The 20,590-nt window shown below is 37.5% G+C and overlaps 3 protein-coding genes across 3 annotated transcripts in view; 1 reads left to right on the top strand and 2 right to left on the bottom strand.

The window, feature by feature from the left end:
* The window catches only part of LOC139123475 (uncharacterized), a 1,125,851-nt gene that overhangs the window by 6,304 nt on the left and 1,098,957 nt on the right, over positions 1-20,590 (top strand). The window lies entirely within an intron of this gene.
* LOC139124320 (colorectal mutant cancer protein-like) overlaps positions 2,006-20,590 on the bottom strand; it is a 508,515-nt gene continuing 489,930 nt past the window's right edge. Inside the window, exons 4-11 of the mRNA XM_070690459.1 lie at positions 18,916-19,236; positions 18,247-18,640; positions 17,319-17,514; positions 16,716-16,950; positions 5,622-5,810; positions 5,178-5,428; positions 3,717-3,819; positions 2,006-3,504 (exon numbers count right to left, since the gene is read on the bottom strand). Of these exons, the coding sequence (XP_070546560.1) occupies positions 3,418-3,504; positions 3,717-3,819; positions 5,178-5,428; positions 5,622-5,810; positions 16,716-16,950; positions 17,319-17,514; positions 18,247-18,640; positions 18,916-19,236 (1,776 nt within the window). The 3' untranslated portion in view covers positions 2,006-3,417. The remainder of the gene's footprint in view (positions 3,505-3,716; positions 3,820-5,177; positions 5,429-5,621; positions 5,811-16,715; positions 16,951-17,318; positions 17,515-18,246; positions 18,641-18,915; positions 19,237-20,590) is intronic.
* LOC139123481 (colorectal mutant cancer protein-like) lies at positions 11,106-15,057 on the bottom strand. Its single transcript, XM_070689643.1, has 4 exons — positions 14,670-15,057; positions 14,222-14,472; positions 12,428-12,530; positions 11,106-12,004 (listed from the first exon to the last, which is right to left on the bottom strand). The coding sequence occupies exons 1-4, from the start codon at positions 14,694-14,696 to the stop codon at positions 11,918-11,920; spliced, it is 468 nt and encodes a 155-aa protein (XP_070545744.1). The 5' UTR covers positions 14,697-15,057; the 3' UTR covers positions 11,106-11,917.

Here is a 20,590-nt window from a genome sequence, read left to right as displayed (position 1 = left end):
CCAATTCAAACCAAATATGAGCATTGTCCTTGACGGTATTTTTATGTTATTATGTTATGTACATCAAACCTCAAACCAGTCCTACCAAACTTAATGTCTTTCTGAAGTAAAATCTCTTTACATGTTCTGGTCTCTCTTGGGAAACACCAGGGTTCCTCAATTTGTATTTAGTATGTACCATAAGTACACTTGATTTCTGCTATCGACATGTTCAGTTTGTTTGTTTGTTTGTTTGTTTATTCAAGTTTGTGTAAGATTAGGTACTGTTGACCTCTACTTTATTACGGTGTACACTACACTTCAGAGGAAACACAGCGTACTGCGTAGCCGAGGAGGGGTCGCAGATTATGACTTCCTACAATATGTATTTGCATTGCTATTTGAATAGTTTTGTCAATGATATAACGATTATAGATCCCAGGCTTTAGATACACTTCTTAAATAATGGATACTGTTTTAAATAGACAATCGATACAATAACACCAACAACATACAATCTCAACTTTGTTTTCCTTTCATGAAAGGCTACATATTTGAATTTTACGATTTTGTATAAAACATTAGTGTACAAAGCACAAACACGTGTCATATTAACTAAATTTGTACTCCATCTAACTCGTTCAAAAATTTTCATTTTGTTCGAAAACATACAAAAATCTCAGAACGAAATATGCGGCTGAAAATATGGTCAAAGCTGTGTAACAGTATCTTCTTCGATAATGCCATGTTTATCCACCATTCAACCACATTCTTGGTCACTACCATAGTCAGAGATCGCCTCAAACACAATGACATCGCTGCAATCTGCAATGTCATGCTTTGTGTTATATATTATTGTCAGAATAGTTTGTCGAGTTACTTCGCCAAAGCACCCTCTGCAACTTTACACTTCTTTCTCTTATAATCAACGAATTCTACACCAACCGATATGCTAATTTTTCTTTGCATATTTCAGGACAGTATATCATAGATGTTGCAGGGTTTTTTTTTGCAAGGAGCGTTGAACAAAAGTCGATTGATCAACAATATCTAATAGCGCCATCAGTGGCCAAATATGTATCTAAGTCGACGTTGCTGAAGTAAGACACGGTTTTGCAATCAATTTCGGATTCAAAGACGACCAGACGACTACAGGTATTTATTAGTAGCTGAATTCGTGAAATTTTCAAGTGAAATATCAATGATCTGTTAAACAGGAAGTTACAAGACCGTGGGCACACAATAAAGGGATTACCGACGATGCAGCCATTTGCATACACTGGGTGGGAGTTTTAAATTCTCAAAGTCAAAGCATCGCTTTGACCGTATGGGCATTTTCGTGACGTATGCAAAGAGGGGTCAAATGGTCGTACAGTGAACACATTTTGAAACACATGCGTTATCTCTGACAAAAACCAGAACATTTTCTAGTTTATTTTCGACTCAAGTTTAGTCACTTTATATTCACAGACATTATATGGAAGATTCACAGACAATGAACGCCTGAAACATGGCAAAATTATGGGATTCTGGGACCAAACACGGCACGTCCGATCAGTAGCGTGGCTTTTTTACATTTGCAAAGATTGAAAAAATCAAACATCTTCCTTCCTTTTTGTGTGACAGTGAAGAGAGTTCTCAGTTGATTGTTGATAAAGATAGATTGTATTAGACAGAAAATATACAGATACATAGGTTGTGTCTTGCAGACACATTTTAGAACTCAGAAATTTTCTCATTGCTGGTCTGCTGTTCATAAGGATGTGTTTTGAAACTGTTGGAGAAAATGAAACTTTTGAATTCATCTGTATCTGGAAATTGATAATGAAAAAATTTCTCCATTTGAGTGAAAGTTTACAACTATTTGGTTTAAGGTGCATTCTTATCTCAGAAAGAATGAGAGAGAGAGAGAGAAGAGAGAGAGAGAGAGAGAGAGAGAGAGAGAGAGAGAGAGAGAGAGCGAACGAACACAACACAACACAACACCAGTATTTGGAAAGAAGACAACCATACACATTTGATTTTTGTATGGATACTCTGTTTTTTCATTTTAATCTTTATAACAAATAATTTACACTGTAGAAGAAATGAAAGGAAATACATACACAAAAGAGGATGCATGATTTAAGTTGCATACTTAAAAAGTTTTTATAATGATTGCATATTTTGAAAATTCCAAAACTCAGTTTTTCATGCTTTACATATACTGAGATTGTTTTATCTACAAAAGTTGTTGGCAGTTCCGTTCCAACTCTAGATGGCGCTCTACATGACATCAATAGGTGGCGCTGTTCATGTCAGCAGGGGAAAGACACATGTTCAGCAAATTTAGCCCTGCTTGGAAGCACCAAAATTGTCAGAACTAATTAACTCTTATTCCATATGCCTGTTTGTTTTAAGTAGAACTTCTATGCAAATGTATAATTTCTGATGAACATAAAGTTTGAGACATTTAGAATCTAAACTGGTAAATAAATAGTGGAAGGGGAAGCCAATCACAGAACTGTGATACTAGGAAAGATTGCACCACACTGAATTGTATTTACATTCTACTGAAATGACACTGGTTGAACAACCAATCAGCAGCTGTCTTGCCTTGCCACAGCCAATCAGCTTCTGACTTTCCCACAGCCAATCAGCTGCTGGCCTTTTAGCTGAATTGCGCGAACAGAAAAAAGCATTTTCTTGATATCAGCTGATTGATAATGAAGTCTATTTCCTCACTATTCAGTTGGTGACATCACTGATTGTGTTGACCAATTGGCAAATTGCTTAATTTTGACAAATCGACCAATCAGATTTGACACCACTCTGACTGACCAATCAGCTTTCTCGGCAAATTATTCTTGGATTCAGATCACTCTGGTGTGAATGACTTTCTCTCTGTAGAGATTTGCCTTGAAATGTCATTTTTTTAAAGTGAGCAAATGCTTTGGAACGTAACAACGATAAAGTCACAGCAATTTTTCTGTGTGGTTAACATTCTTCGAGAGAAATGGCAGTTCTATATAAAAGTTATCAAACCTGAAATCTTCATTGTTCAGTCTCTGTTAACTGAAGTCAATGAACCAGCTTTTTACATCTTAGGAGACATGGCCATCATGTTCTCACAGTTGTCGTACGTATATTTTCCGAAAGCAAAGCGTATAAATTTTTCAATCGTCCTTGGTGAAAATTGTGGCAGCTTCTCTCCCTTGATGATCTTGACCAGGTCAGTGGTCAAAGACAATCAACGTAGCAGAACAGACCTCATGGGTCAGATTGTTAGGTCAAAGTTGAAAGTTCAGAGTCATATTTATGTACATCAAATTATGAAGAAGTGGTTGCCATAACGATGCACCTTTTCCAATAAAGTTTTGAAAATTAGTCTTGTAAACAGGTAATGCTTTGGTGATGACGTAAATAGAGTTGTCATGGTGATAGTGTCCTCATTGGTTGTCATAACGATGTCTCATTGTGAGGCGGCCTGGCACATGTGGCATTCTCTTCTTCCAGTAATGCAATCCTCTGTTTTAACATTCTCAACTGTGAAGGAAAAAGTGAAAAATTTTTCTTATGACTTTGGTTGCACATCATTTACAAAATAAATGATCTGAGTACGCATCATGAAAATTCAACATCTTCTCTCCAATTTTGAATTACATCACTGACAATATGAAATGACATTACTGTATTCCAATGATAACCATATCTTTTCAAGGAGTCTATCAGATTAATAAACTGATTAATTATTATACCTGTGTTTCATGTCTCTCAACCATCGCCATCATCTGAGCTTCCAACTTCTTCAGTCGACTTTGGTGTTTTTTCTTGGCTTTTTCATAAGCTGTCACTAATGCACTACAAAAAACACAAAACCATAAATAAATATTTACCATTATTATATGTTTGTCACCAAGAACAACAGAATTCTGTGTGCATTGAAAACATTGTGCAGAATGCTCTGACTGTAACATTGGTAGCTTTAAAGGCCAGGGACTTCATCTCCAGGATCAAGTTTGTTTAAGTCAATAAGAGGAGTGTCATAGCCTTTTGTTTGCCATTGAAATTGTAATCTAATAAATAGATTTCCCTGCTAGACAATCTGACGCCGGCACAGGCGTTTAAAGCACAAGAAGCACAGTGTCTTTTATATCCTTAGGTACCTGTGTTTTTATCCTTTGACGGTTTTAGACACTTGCAAAGATATGTGTTTTAGTGGCATATGTACAGCGTAGAATGATAGGTTATTATGAAAACACCGTAGAGCATGAATGATGACATCAGTGCTGTACATGTGTTGTATGCATATGACATCACTGATGACATCAGTGCTGACATGTGTTGTATGCATAATGACATCACTGATGACATCAGTGCCGTACATGTGTTGTATGCATGATGACATCACTGATGACATCAGTGCTGTACATGTGTTGTATGCATATGACATCACTGATGACATCACTGATGACATCACTGATGACATCAGTGCCGTACATGTGTTGTATGCATGATGACATCACTGATGACATCACTGATGACATCACTGATGACATCAGTGCCGTACATGTGTTGTATGCATGATGACATCACTGATGACATCACTGATGTACATGGCCCTCTGCTGCATATTAGGTGCAATGATGTCATCAAGCATAGAGGCCGATATTTTGGTAATAATCTCATAATTGGTAGTGAGAAATTTCAAAAGGAATTATGATTACTGCTCAGTTCAAATTCAGTAAGTGTAAAATTGATATCATTGTCATCCTGCATGTGCAAAGTTGATGCTTCAGTTAAATGGAGCTTTCTTAGACGATGACAAAACCCAAAACCTAATATTCCTATCTTTCAGCTTTTTACTGAAGTGGAGTTTGATGCTGTTACGTCTGCCAGTTGCTAAGATAATGGTTGCAGGTTTGTTAGAATACAAGTTTATAAACATACGGTAATATAATATGGTGTCTTCAATCGGGGTTAGAACTCACAACATATTATATCCAGTCACCATAGCGGAGTAGCAACAGACAGAACCACTCTAAAAAGAATTTTCAAACATTTTGTGTTTTATACCAGTGTTTCTCTGCAGATTATGTTGGGGTTGCTCAACAAATGATTTTATTTTTATTAAAACATTACTACCAAAAATATTTGTTTGACCCTTAATTTATAAATTAAGGGTCAAACATGACTTGGAGTCAGTGATAACAGCATACCTATTTGCCCGTTTCAAATCTGATACAAATTCCGCTGATTGTTGGTGTCTCAGCTCTGAGTTCTTCTGTAATTTTTCCAGTGTTGCCACCAGTTCTTGTACCCTTAGCTTTAGTCGTTTTTCACGTTTGTGTGCCTCGGCCAAATCCCGCGGCATATTGGGATCAGACTCGATATCGCCAAGTTCGTAGTTGCTGAGTTCAGCTAAGGTCATGGAGGGAGTTGCCTTCATAGCACCAGGGCTTGAACCATCCTGTGATAGAAATAACATATATGAGATTTCCTAAACACCTGATAGTTTAGTCTGTACACTGGATTAGAATATTATTGTCTCCAGACATTGTAACTGTGTTAGTGTAAACCTGATACAATTAAACATCCCTAATTTCAACAACCTTTTACAGTCAACAAGATTTACTTTTGAGTCCAATGACAAGCTATCTTACCTTTTCAATAGTGGTATCACCCTTCATTCTTGCTTGGCTCTGCTCTTTGACCTTGACCTCAGATTTCAGATGTTCAATGTGCAAGAGATACGCCTGTTCCTGGGCTTCCCTGGTACTCAGCTTCAATTCTATCGCTTTCTTTTCTTTTTCTAAGAGGTAGTTTTGTGCTTTCAGCTCAGCTTTCTCTTCCTGGTAAGATATCAAGTAATTCACAACCATGTTTTAATATCATCTTTTCATATCATATAATATTTGCTATTACTAATGTATGACTGTTGAGAACTTCAACTCAACACATTCATCCAAAGCACTGTCATGTGAAATGGTCCCGTTCTTGTAAATGAATATCTTCCAGGGGGGCAATACTATTACACTCGCAACAGAATTGCAACCTAAAAGTACGCGTGAGTGTTGATATTTCTATGTGTGGTTTTTATTGAGTCATTGCACCCAATTATTCAAAGCACTGTTTTGCCAGGGTTTCCACGGAAAGAGAAAATCTAACAATCACAGATTTTAAGTGGGTGACCGCTTTTTAAAAACAGCGCCCTCACATGGGCATTTTGAATACCAAGGAACACCCCGTTGACCATATATGGGCATATTTAGATTACTGGTGACTGTATACCTTTAAGGTAGAACGCACCTTGGGAACAGATATTCTGACTCTAAAACTTTTTGCTCTGATCTACCAATAGTTTGGGTTCATTTTAAAGCTCTTGGAGGAAGAAAACGTTCCACAGTCTAAGTTTATCAAAAATTAAAGATTTGATAATAATAATAACGATAAATTTTATTTTTCTCCATAGAGTTAATATGGGGACGGAGGCCATTTTCAATTTGACACATCAGTTAATGCTAGGTTATTTGTTTCTTTTGTACAAAAACATACATAGTGACTCTCTATTTTTGGTCTTGATTTGGTGAGAAAAGGTTCAAGTTTCATTGAAGAAAGTTTGAGCAAAAGTTTAAGTCTTTCACTTTAACCGCTCAAGCCCTCTCAGTGCAAAAATTTGTGAGAGAGCGCCCTCTAGAGGGGAACAACAAGTCTGTTTACTAACCTTGACTGCGTTTAGTTCCTGCATAAGTACAGCATTTTCCAAATCCAATCTCTGGCTATCGATACGTGTTGCAATATCATGACTCAATGGATCTATGTGTACACTTTCCAATTCCAACATCGTCAGCCGCACTGCAGCACGGTCATTCTTCAACTGCTGAATGTAATCTTTCAGTCTCTGCTCGTCTTCTCGTGTAAATTCCGTGTCACAGCTACTTGCCGTTGAACTTGTTGTACTGGAGGAATGAAAGGCAAACAATTAGACAATTTACATTCACTGTCACTGTGATGACCATGACATTGATAATGGGTTTGTATACACAGCTAACAGACTTTAGAACATGAGCTGATTTGTAGCTGTCTGGGAAAGATGTCACTGATAGGTTGCAGTGTTGCAAAACGACTTTACAATTCAGTATGTATGATTTAGATAAAAGCAGATGATATCTTTTCATATGTTGTGTCTTAACGAACATTGCCTTTCAATATTCCAAACATTAACTGGTTTGCCCCTTACCCCTGGTCATTCACTGGCCTGTCCCTTACCCCTGGTCATTCACTGCCCTGTCCCTTACCCCTGGTCATTCACTGGCCTGTCCCTTACCCCTGATCATTCACTGGCCTGTCCCTTACCTTGTATGACTATGAGAAGAGAGATCTTCCCATGGTTGAATGGTGCATCCTGGGACATGACATACCACAGCACCACAACTTCTGTCCATCCGTTGAAGCAATGACTTGGCCATGTTCTCTGCCGCTTTCCTGTTGTCATGGACACGTTTCAACATGGCCGTTGCTTCTTCTTGTTCATCCACTATTGACTGGTCACCTGTTTGTGAGAAATGCAGTGACAGCTTTGAAATAGCATGTAGTGAAACACACTAGTTTTGATTGTCTTTGTATTAGGAAATAACCTGAGCCTTTTGTTTTGTTTTACAAAGATGGTATGGTGTTTTAAGGGACAACCTAAAACTCTCTGTACTGTGTACAATTCGGCTCTCTAAAAATGAAATCATTTTCATCAAACATCATCTCGTTGATGTGGAGAGAATATTAGCCCAAACTTTGACCATTACAAAACAATCATCATTATTTCTGTACAAAAAAATTAAATTTTATGTGAGATACACAGACTGTGTATATTCCATCCATTATTTTCATAGTTTCTTTAACCACCCCGTATAGTTGGAAATTTTTCCAAAGATTTTCCTTAGCTTCATGGAAGGAACAATTTTAGGTTTATGTAAAGTAGGGTTAGGGATCTCTAACGAAGCGCTATTCACACCTCATAATGCTGGGATTGAAATTTCAGTGTTTGTTCAATGAATGTGATTGCTATCATAAGTCCACTTATAATGTCACCTTTATCAAGGTCTAAATACCTTCAAGATAAACTGTCCACACAGATATAAAGCACTTGAAGTGTCAGAGTGTATTCTGTTGCTGTGACACTGGAGGTCAAAGGTCAAGGGCTGCTAGCAAAACCAAAATAAGGCACTGAGTCGCTATGGGAGTTGCGTTGGTATTTTAGTGCAACTAATAACTGCCATACCTATGTTTCCAAGTCCAGCTGCCCGGCAGTTGGCTAGAATAACTTGTTGTTCGCTTTCCAGTAACGTTAACAAGACATCATACGTGTCCAGACACTGGTCACTGTAATTCACTGCCATCTGTAAAGCTGTGTTATTACTCTCGTACTTTCCAACTAACATTGTGAGTCTGTCAGCGTTAGCTTTGCTCTCCTCAAGAGTCAATTGCAACAAATCATTCTGTGATTTCAAATGTTCAATTTTACTGTTCAGTCTCTCCATCTCCACTTCAAATTCCCGGATCCTGCCTTCCGATACGGCAGATCCATGGGAATACAGGGTCTGGAATATTTCCTGGACGTTGGAGCAATCCTGCAGTGTGTGTACCAAGTGTTCAGCAATCTTTGTGTTTGACACCTGCACAGAAAGGATTACGAACACAAGTAAACATTACTGTATGAAATGTTGACTTATTTCTTACGCAGGATAAATATGATAAAAATTTAATATACAAAGATAAATTCTTTCAAAATTTTTCCTTAACTCTGTTTTACATATAGAATTTTTGTTCAATGTTACCTTTGAAAATATATACATTGAACTCATCTATTGGCTGCTTAATCATTTCATCTCAAATATCAGACCACATGAACCAATGAGAATATCTCTCACATAAGACACTCACCCCTACATTCAGAAGTTCCTGCCCTAGTACTGGCCGTTCACCTCCAGGCTTGGCACTTTCAGACCCTGTCGGTTTAAGTTTCCGCCTCTCTGCGACTTTGGCAACCGGTAAATCACCACGAGCATCGCTACTGGAAGCACTGATTTCTCCTGTACTTGGATTGATTTGATTGGGACGTGATGTCGGCTTCGCTGCTGGGGATCTAACGCCTTGCGTGGCTGCGACTTGTGATGCTTGGGTCTGTTTGCTACTGTTGGTACTAGTCTTTGTGCTGGAGTTGACTGTCTCCAAATTTTGCACTTTGCTTTGAAGTTCACAAACCTACAGGAGAGAAAACAAACAATAATTCTATATTGAGAATGTTTAATACAACTTGTAGAGTTCTATGAACTGACCCTAAACTCTTTGTTAGACAACAAACTTTCAAAGAGTTTTGTGTGATTCTGTGAACAATTAAGTGCCATAAAACGACAGATTATATTCTAGACTGTTGAAGCATTGAGATAATTCATTTAATGAACAACTCTAACAATTACATAATGTTATTTTCAAAACATATGAAAACAACAATTTTATCCAAAAATTGCCCTTAATAAGGACTCATCATCAAAGTCAGTCAACAATGTTCACTTTCAAGAAAAATTGTTAATTTTGCTGATTTCACTGTAATTCTGATTGAACATATTTCCCTTGGCATACAAACAATCCTTTTTTCTGGAAGGAGAGTAAACAATTTCACAAACAAACAAACTACACCTTATAAGGAATGATATCTGATTGAACATATTTCCCTTGGCATACAAACAGTCCTTTTTTAGGAGAGTAAACAATGCCACAAACAAACAAACTACACCTTATAAGGAATGATATCTGATTGAAAATATTTCCCTTGGCATACAAACAGTCCTTTTTTCTGGTAGGAGAGTAAACAATGCCACAAACAAACAAACTACACCTTATAAGGAATGATATCTGATTGAACATATTTCCCTTGGCATACAAACAGTACTTTTTTCTGGTAGGAGAGTAAACAATGTCACAAACAAACAAACTACACCTTAAAAGGAATGATATCTGATTGAACATATTTCCCTTGGCATACAAACAGTCCTTTTTTCTGGTAGGAGAGTAAACAATGTCACAAACAAACAAACTACACCTTATAAGGAATGATATCTGATTGAACATATTTCCCTTGGCATACAACAGTCCTTTTTTCTGGTAGGAGAGTAAACAATGCCACAAACAAACAAACTACACCTTATAAGGAATGATATCTGATTGAACATATTTCCCTTGGCATACAAACTACTTTTTTTCTGGTAGGAGAGTAAACAATGTCACAAACAAACAAACTACACCTTATAAGGAATGATATCTGATTGAACATATTTCCCTTGGCATACAAACAGTCCTTTTTTCTGGTAGGAGAGTAAACAATGTCACAAACAAACAAACTACACCTTATAAGGAATGATATCTGATTGAACATATTTCCCTTGGCATACAACAGTCCTTTTTTCTGGTAGGAGAGTAAACAATTTCACCAACAAACAAAGTACCCGACTACAATTTATGATAAATCAAGCAAGTTCACTCTAGTATGTTCATGTTTGTCCTTATAGATCTGTATCACATGAATAAATATACCACCACAATAACATCACAGCCCAAAAGCACAGTGTAGTACAACAAATATCACAGCCTTAAAGACCCATGACTTGCAACTCTGCGTATTTTGTCCAACCTCCAATTTCCTCAGATGTTCATTGCAATCTACAAATTGAATGATATACGGATAACTTTGCCACAACATCCTCAATCTCAGCCTTGGGTGACCTTTCCAGCTGACGCTGAAAATGACGCTACTCAGCGTCAGCTTCAGCGTTGTATTTGAAGATTGCCGAAGTGATGCTTCTGATGACAGATAAATGATAAAATTTGCCAATGTTGAGAAAATAACAACTCCATTCTCTCACAACTTTCCTTTGAATCGTGAAGCTGGTTTTGCAGGTAATATTTTATCGTCAGAACATCGCATAAAGACTAGCTTTTCTTCGTAATGTTCGTAATTTTCAGTCCATATGATCTTTGATGTGTTTCTTGGCATTCAGTCAACTCTTGTGTTAAGATTTACTGAAAATTGGTGCGAAAAAGGCATACATGGTCCGAAATGTGTAAGAATCGCCAACATGAGAGGGAATATGAAAGCCCTAATTATTTAGAGGACATTTTAGCTGAATTGCGCAAACAGAAAAACACATTTTCTTGATATCAGCTGATTGATAATGAAGTCTATTTCCTCACTATTCAGTTGGTGACATCACTGATTGTGTTGACCAATTGGCAAATTGCTTAATTTTGACAAATCGACCAATCAGATTTGACACCACTCTGACTGACCAATCAGCTTTCTTGGCAAATTATTCTTGGATTCAGATCACTCTGGTGTGAATGACTTTCTCTCTGTAGAGATTTGCCTTGAAATGTCATTTTTTTAAAGTGAGCAAATGCTTTGGAACGTAACAACGATAAAGTCACAGCAATTTTTCTGTGTGGTTAACATTCTTCCAGAGAAATGGCAGTTCTATATAAAAGTTATCAAACCTGAAATCTTCATTGTTCAGTCCCTGTTAACTGAAGTCAATGAACCAGCTTTTTACATCTTAGACGACTTGGCCATCATGTTCTCACAGTTGTCATACGTGATATTTTCCGAAAGCAAAGTGTAAAAATTTTTTCAATCGTCCTTGGTGAAAATTGTGGCAGCTTCTCTCCCGTGATGATCTTGACCAGGTCATTGGTCAAAGACAATCAACGTAGCAGAACAGACCTCATGGGTCAGATTGTTAGGTCAAAGTTGAAAGTTCAGAGTCATATTTATGTACATCAAATTATGGAAGAAGTGGTTGCCATAACGATGCACCTTTTCCAATAAGTTTGAAAATGAGTCTTGTAAACAGATAATGCTTTGGTGATGACGTAAATAGAGTTGTCATGGTGATAGTGTCCTCATTGGTTGTCATAACGATGTCTCATTGTGAGGCGGCCTGGCACATGTGGCATTCTCTTCTTCCAGTAATGCAATCCTCTGTTTTAACATTCTCAACTGAAGAAGAAAGTGAAGGAAAAAAACGGAAAATTTTTCTTATGACTTTGGTTGCACATCATTTACAAAATAAATGATCTGAGTACGCATCATGAATATTCAACATTGATAAGGAGTAAATATTTCTAGATTTGCATACTTAATTTTCATAAATATACTGAACGCATATCAAGTATTTTTTTGCCTTGTGTGTAAAGCATACCTAACAGCGAATTCTATACATAAGTTGTACAAACTGAACTGCATCTTGGACTTGACATAGCTCATTGATTTCCTAAGTATAATTATGTGTTCTTTTATCTGTTTCTTCTCTCCAATTTTGAATTACATCACTGACAATATGAAATGACATTACTGTATTTCAATGATAACCATATCTTTTCAAGGAGTCTGTCAGATTAATAAACTGATTAATTATCATACCTGTGTTTCATGTCTCTCAACCATCGCCATCATCTGAGCTTCCAACTTCTTCAGTCGAATTTGGTGTTTTTTCTTGGCTTTTTCATAAGCTGTCACTAATGCACTACAAAAAACACAGAACCATAAATAAATATTTACCATTATTATATGTTTGTCACCAAGAACAACAGAATTTGTGTGCATTCAAAACATTGTGCAGAATGCTCTCACTGTAACATTGGTAGCTTTAAGGTAGCTACATACCTTTTAGACACTTTCAGATTTTTATTTTTTTCTCAATTGAACACGTCCCAAACCCCAATAAAGTATACATTTTCTGAAAGCCCTGATATAGAGATATCCGACCAAGCACAGTACACTGTCATTATTTGCATAAGAATCACGTGACAAGCGTTTTGCTGAACCTTCCAAAAACCGGTTTTTCCCGCCTTATGCGAACACGCTGCAAGATTTCCGGTTGGAATTTCTTCATTGACAAGCCTTGACAAAATCCTTCAAAACGGTGTCTGGGATTTTCTTTATATGCCTTTGTTTTTTTTAATGGGCTCTTAAAGGTGTTAGATGAAGGTGCTTTTCAAGGAATTTTAATTATCGGGCCATATAATTTGAATGGAGCCTCCGGGAAAAAATTGCAGACTCGGTATATAGCTACCTTAAAGGCCAGGGACTTGATCTCCAGGATCAACTTTGTTTAAGTCAATAAGAGGAGTGTCACAGCCTTTTGTTTGCCATTGAAATTGTAATCTAATAAATAGATTTCCTGCTAGACAATCTGACGCCGGCACAGGCATTTAAAGCACAAGAAGCACAGTGTCTGTTATATCCTTAGGTACCTGTGTTTTTATCCTTTGATGGTTTTAGACACTTGCAAAGATATGTGTTTTAGTGGCACATGTACAGCGTAGAATGATAAGTTATTATGAAAACACTGCAGAGCATGAATGATGACATCAGTGCCGTACATGTGTTGTATCACTGATGACATCACTGATGACATCAGTGCCGTACATGTGTTGTATCACTGATGACATCACTGATGACATCACTGATGACATCACTGATGACATCACTGATGACATCAGTGCCGTACATGTGTTGTATCACTGATGACATCACTGATGACATCACTGATGACATCAGTGCCGTACATGTGTTGTATGCATGATGACATCACTGATGACATCACTGATGTACGTAGCCCTCTGCTGCATATTAGGTGCAATGATGTCATCAAGCATAGAGGCCGATATTTTGGTAATAATCTCATAATTGGTAGTGAGAAATTTCAAAAGGAATTATGATTACTGCTCAGTTCAAATTCAGTAAGTGTAAAATTGATATCATTGTCATCCTGGATGTGCAAAGTTGATGCTTCAGATAAATGGAGCTTTCTTAGACGATGACAAAACCCAAAACCTAATATTCCTATCTTTCAGCTTTTTACTGAAGTGGAGTTTGATGCTGTTACGTCTGCCAGTTGCTAAGATAATGGTTGCAGGTTTGTTAGAATACAAATTTATAAACCATATATATAATATGGTGTCTTCAATCAGGGTTAGAACTCACAACATATTATATCCAGTCACCTTAGCGGAGTAGCAACAGACAGAACCACTCTAAAAAGAATTTTCAAACATTTTGTGTTTTACACCAATGTTTCCCTGCAGATTATGTTGGGGTTGCTCAACAAATGATTTTATTTTTATTAAAACATTACTACCAAAAATATTTGTTTGACCCTTAATTTTTAAATTAATGGTCAAACATGACTTGGAGTCAGTGATAACAGCATACCTATTTGCCCGTTTCAAATCTGATACAAATTCCGCTGATTGTTGGTGTCTCAGCTCTGAGTTCTTCTGTAATTTTTCCAGTGTTGCCACCAGTTCTTGTACCCTTAGCTTTAGTCGTTTTTCACGTTTGTGTGCCTCGGCCAAATCCCGCGGCATATTGGGATCAGACTCGATATCGCCAAGTTCGTAGTTGCTGAGTTCAGCTAAGGTCATGGAGGGAGTTGCCTTCATAGCACCAGGGCTTGAACCATCCTGTGATAGAAATAACATATATGAGATTTCCTAAACACCTGATAGTTTAGTCTGTACACTGGATTAGAATATTATTGTCTCCAGACATTGTAACTGTGTTCGTGTAAACCTGATACAATTAAACATCCCTAATTTCCAACAACCTGATCAAGATTTTACAGTCACAAAGATTTGAGTACGATGACAAGCTATCTTACCTTTTCAATAGTGGTATCACCCTTCATTCTTGCTTGGCTCTGCTCTTTGACCTTGACCTCAGATTTCAGATGTTCAATGTGCAAGAGATACGCCTGTTCCTGGGCTTCCCTGGTACTCAGCTTCAATTCTATCGCTTTCTTTTCTTTTTCTAAGGGACCGTCTCAGATTGTCGCAGAAGTTCAAAAAGCGAAATTAATTCGTTTAGGGGGGAGGGGGTTTGACATCCATTCAATTAGTGAACTTCACTTTCGCACTTTTATTTTGTGATCACAAGTTTCCGTTTGTTTATTTTAAATTAAAAAAAAAAATGCACACTCGTGCCAACAACTTTGTAACTGTTTCCATCTCGTTCGTTCCCCAAACACAATTTACCGATAGTAACATTGTATCCTAAACCTTTCATTCATCAAATTATTCAAAGACAAAAAGTGTCATTTTTTAAAATGTGCTATTTATAAGCGTCTGCTCTAACCACTAGATGTCTTTATTCTCACTTGTTATGCACCTGGTCATAGTCGTTTTAATATGATTGAACACGCCTGGGCCCCCATATCGAAGTTTCTCGCCGGAGTGACTCTAGCTATAGGCCTATGTCTACCTGGTGAGGAAAAACCACCGTGTAAACAGACTGATATAACCGAAGCCCAAATTCGCTGTAAGGAATCAAAGCAAGTGTCTGCGACAACGCAATCAAACAGTCAATGCATATTGGAACGGCCAGAACTGGACAGGGTTTCCTATAACAAGTGAGGGATATCCGTGTATGGTAAATCGCCTGAACCGTATGACGATTACTCGGATGTTACTGCATTTGCAAGTGCTGGCACTAGGGCATTGCAGACCATTAGCTTCGGTTTGTTTAATGTTGTAATGTGGCAAGGGGAATACGTCTTTAGAAGCTATAGCAAAATGCAACATTGTACTCTCAGGCAGATATGAACATTTCGCACTTTTGAAGTTTCGTTTAGGGGGAGGGGGGGAGGGGGTTTTGATCTAAACGAAGAAATTTCGTTTCTTGAACTTCTGCGACAATCTGAGACGGTCCCTAAGAGGTAGTTTTGTGCCTTCAGCTCAGCTTTCTCTTCCTGGCAAGATATCAAGAAATTCGCACACCATGTTTAAATATCACCGTTTCATAATTTTGCTATTACTAATGTATGACTGTTGAGAACTTCAACTCAACACATTCATCCAAAGCATTGTATGGATAACCTTTTAAAGGTCTGGTGAAATGGTCCCGTTCTTGTGACTGAATATATTCCAGGGGGGCAATATTATTACACTCGCAACAGAATTGCAACCTAAAAGTACGCGCGAGTGTTAATTTTTTTATATTTCTATACGTGGTTTTTATCTTTGCTACTACTATCACTAATGTACGAATGTTAAAGACTTCAACTCACACATTTATCCAAAGCACTGTATGGATAACCCATTAAAGGTATACTGTCACCTGTTCCAACTTTGCCAGGGTTTCCATGGAAAGAGAAAATCTAACCAATCACAGATTTTAAGCGGGTGGCCGCTTTTTAAAAACAGCGCCCTCACATGGGCATTTTCAATACCAAGGACCATATATGGGCATATTTAGATTACTGGTGACTGTATACCTTTAAGGTAGAACGCACCTCGGGAACAGATATTCTGACTCTAAAACTTTTTTCCTCTGATCTACCAATAGTTGGCGTTCATTTTAAAGCTCTTGGAGGAAGAAAACTTTTCACAGGCTAAGTTTATCAAAAATTAAAGATTTGATAATAATAATAACGATAAACTTTATTTTTCTCCATAGAGTTAATATGGGGACGGAGGCCATTTTCAATTTGACACATCAGTTAATGCTAGATTATTTGTTTCTCTAGTGCAAAAATATGCATAGTGACTCTAGATTTTTGGTCTTGATTTGGTGAGAGAAAGGTTCAAGTTTCATTGAAGAAAGTTTGAGCAAAAGTTTAAGTCTTTCACTTTAACGGCTCAAGCCCTCTCTGTGCAAAAATTTGTGAGAGAGCGCCCTCTACAGGGGAACAACAAGTCTGTTTACTAACCTTGACTGCGTTCAGTTCCTGCATAAGTACAGCATTTTCCAAATCCAATCTCTGGCTATCGATACGTGTTGCAATATCATGACTCAATGGATCTATGTGTACACTTTCCAATTCCAACATCGTCAGCCGCACTGCAGCACGGTCATTCTTCAACTGCTGAATGTAATCTTTCAGTCTCTGTTCGTCTTCTCGTGTAAATTCCGTGTCACAGCTACTTGCCGTTGAACTTGTTGTACTGGAGGAATGAAAGGCAAACAATTAGACAATTTACATTCACTGTCACTGTGATGACCATGACATTGATAATGGGTTTGTATACTCAGCTAACAGACTTTAGAACATGAGCTGATTTGTAGCTGTCTGGGAAAGATGTCGCTGATAGGTTGCAGTGTTGCAAAACGACTTTACAATTCAGTATGTATGATTTAGATAAAAGCAGATGATATCTTTTTATATGTTATGTCTTAATGAACATTGCCTTTCAATATTCCAAACAATAACTGGTTTGCCCCTTATCCCTGGCCATTCAATGGCCTGTCCCTTACCCCTGGTCATTCACTGGCCTGTCCCTTACCCCCAATCATTCACTGGCCTGTCCCTTACCTTGTATGACTATGAGAAGAGAGATCTTCCCATGGTTGAATGGTGCATCCTGGGACATGACATACCACAGCACCACAACTTCTGTCCATCCTTTGAAGCAATGACTTGGCCATGTTTTCTGCCGCTTTCCTGTTGTCATGGACGCGTTTCAACATGGCTGTTGCTTCTTCTTGTTCGTCCACTATTGACTGGTCACCTGTTTGTGAGAAATGCAGTGACAGCTTTGAAATAGCATGTAGTGAAACACAGTAGTTTTGATTGTCTTTGTATTAGGAAATAAACCTGACCCTTTTGTTTTGTTTAAGAAAGATGGTAAGGTATTTTAAGGGACAACCTAAAACTCTCTGTACTGTGTACAATTACCAATAATTCCGCTCTCTAAAAATGAAATCATTTTCATCAAACATCATCTCGTTGATGTGGAGAGAACATTAGCCCTACTTTGACCATTACAAAACAATCATCATTATTTCTGTACAAAAAATTTAAATTTTATGTAAGATACACAGACTGTGTATATTCCATCCATTATTTTCATAGTTTCTTTAACCACCCCGTATAGTTTGAAAATTTGTCCAAAGATTTTCCTTAGCTTCATGAAAGGAATAATTTTAGGTTTATGTAAAGCAGGGTTAGGGATCTCTGAACGAAACGCTATTCACACCTCACAATGCTGGGATTGAAATCTCTGTTTGTTCAATTGATGTGATTGCTATCATTAGTCCACTTATAATGTCACCTTTATCAAGGTCTAAATACTTTCAAGATAAACTATCCACACAGATATAGAGCACTTGAAGTGTCAGAGTTATTCTGTTGCTATGACACTGAAGGTCAAAGGTCAAGGGCTGCAAGCAAAACCAAAATAAGGCACTGAGTTGCTAGGCCAGTTGTGTTGGTATTTTAGTGCAACTAATAACTGCCATACCTATGTTTCCAAGTCCAGCTGCCCGGCAGTTGGCCAGAATAACTTGTTGTTCGCTTTCCAGTAACGTTAACAAGACATCATACGTGTCCAGACACTGGTCACTGTAATTCACTGCCATCTGTAAAGCTGTGTTATTACTCTCGTACTTTCCAACTAACATTGTGAGTCTGTCAGCGTTAGCTTTGCTCTCCTCAAGAGTCAATTGCAACAAATCATTCTGTGATTTCAAATGTTCAATTTTACTGTTCAGTCTCTCCATCTCCACTTCAAATTCCCGGATCCTGCCTTCCGATACGGCAGATCCATGGGAATACAGGGTCTGGAATATTTCCTGGACATTGGAGCAATCCTGCAGTGTGTGTACCAAGTGTTCAGCTATCTTTGTGTTTGACACCTACACAGGAAGGATTACGAACACAAGTAAACATTACTGTATGAAATGTTGACTTATTTCTTACGCAGGATAAATATGATAAAAATTTAATATACAAAGATAAATTCTCTCAAAATTTTTCCTTAACTCTGTTTTACATATAGAATTTTTGTTCAATGTTACCTTTGAAAATATACACATATACATTGAACTCATCTATTGGCTGCTTAATCATTTTATCTCAAATATCAGACCACATGAACCAATGAGAATATCTCACACAAAAAGACACTCACCCCTACATTCAGAAGTTCCTGCCCTAGTACTGGCCGTTCACCTCCAGGCTTGGCACTTTCAGACCCTGTCGGTTTAAGTTTCCGCCTCTCTGCGACTTTGGCAACGGGTAAATCACCGCGAGCATCGCTACTGGAAGCACTGATTTCTCCTGTACTTGGATTGATTTGATTGGGACGTGATGTCGGCGTCGCTGCCGGGGATCTAACGCCTTGCGTGGCTGCGACTTGTGATGCTTGGGTCTGTTTGCTACTGTTGGTACTCGTCTTTGTGCTGGAGTTGACCGTCTCCAAATTTTGCACTTTGCTTTGAAGTTCACGAACCTACAGGAGAGAAAACAAACAATAATTCTATATTGAGAAATGTGTGATACAACTTGTAGAGTTCTATGAACTGACCCTAAACTCTTTGTTAGACAACATAACTTTCAAAGGTTTTTGTGTGATTCTGTGAACAATTAAGTGCCATAAAATGACAGGTTATATTCTAGACTGTTGAAGCATTGGGATAATTCATTTAATGAACAACTCTAACGATTAAATAATGTTATTTTCAAAACATATGAAACAACAATTTTATCCAAAAATTGTCCTAAATAAGGATTCATCATCAAAGTCAGTCCACAATGTTCACTTTCAAGAAAAATTGTTAATTTTGCTGATTTCACTGTAATTTTGTTTTGACGTGTACTAAGGAATGATATCTGATTGAACATATTTCCCTTGGCATAAAAAGTCCTTTTTCCTGGTAGGAGAGTAAACAATTTCACAAACAAACAAACAAACTACACCTTATAGGGAATGATATCTGATTGAACATATTTCCCTTGGCATACACAGTCTTTTTTTCTGGTAGGAGAGTAAACAATGTCACAAACAAACAAACTACACCTTATAAGGAATGATATCTGATTGAACATATTTCCCTTGGCATACAAACAGTCCTTTTTCTGGTAGGAGAGTAAACAATGTCACAAACAAACAAACTACACCTTATAAGGAATGATATCTGATTGAACATATTTCCCTTGGCATACAAACAGTCCTTTTTCTGGTAGAAGAGTAAACAATGTCACAAACAAACAAAGTAACATACTTCAATTTATGACAAATCAAGCAAGTTCACTGTAGTACCTTCATGTTTGTGCTGAGAGATCTGTAGAACATGAATAAATACACCACCACAACAAAATCACAGTCCAAAAGTACTGTGTATACTGCACTTTCTCTTTCTTCCCTGGCCCCATCACACAACACCAAACATCATCAATTTGAGTTTTTAATGTTTAATTTCAACAAAAATTGTCAGTATGCTAAATTTTGCTGATTTCACTGTAAGATGCTTCCACAAGTACAACAAATATCACAGCCTTCAAGGCTCATGAACTGCAACTCTGTGAATTTTGTCCAACCTTAAGGTACCTCTAATTTCCTCAGATATTCATTGCAATCTACAAATTGAATGATAGTGGTTATTATCTTTGCCTCAACATTTGCTTGTGGCAGAAAAGGCAAGAAATTGAAAAGATTTTTGTTCATTTTAAATTTCCTGCCATTTTCAACATCTTGCCGTATTATGTGAAAACAGGGAATTTCTTTGTCAAAGTGGAGTGAATCCCTTTCCCATCCTTTCAGTGGGTTGCACCATGTTGTATTTGTAAAGATTCAAATGTGTAAA

This window comes from Ptychodera flava, assembly GCF_041260155.1.
Source record: "Ptychodera flava strain L36383 chromosome 23 unlocalized genomic scaffold, AS_Pfla_20210202 Scaffold_23__1_contigs__length_28996876_pilon, whole genome shotgun sequence".
Lineage (NCBI taxonomy): Eukaryota > Metazoa > Hemichordata > Enteropneusta > Ptychoderidae > Ptychodera > Ptychodera flava.
This window is presented reverse-complemented; position numbering and strand designations above follow the sequence as displayed.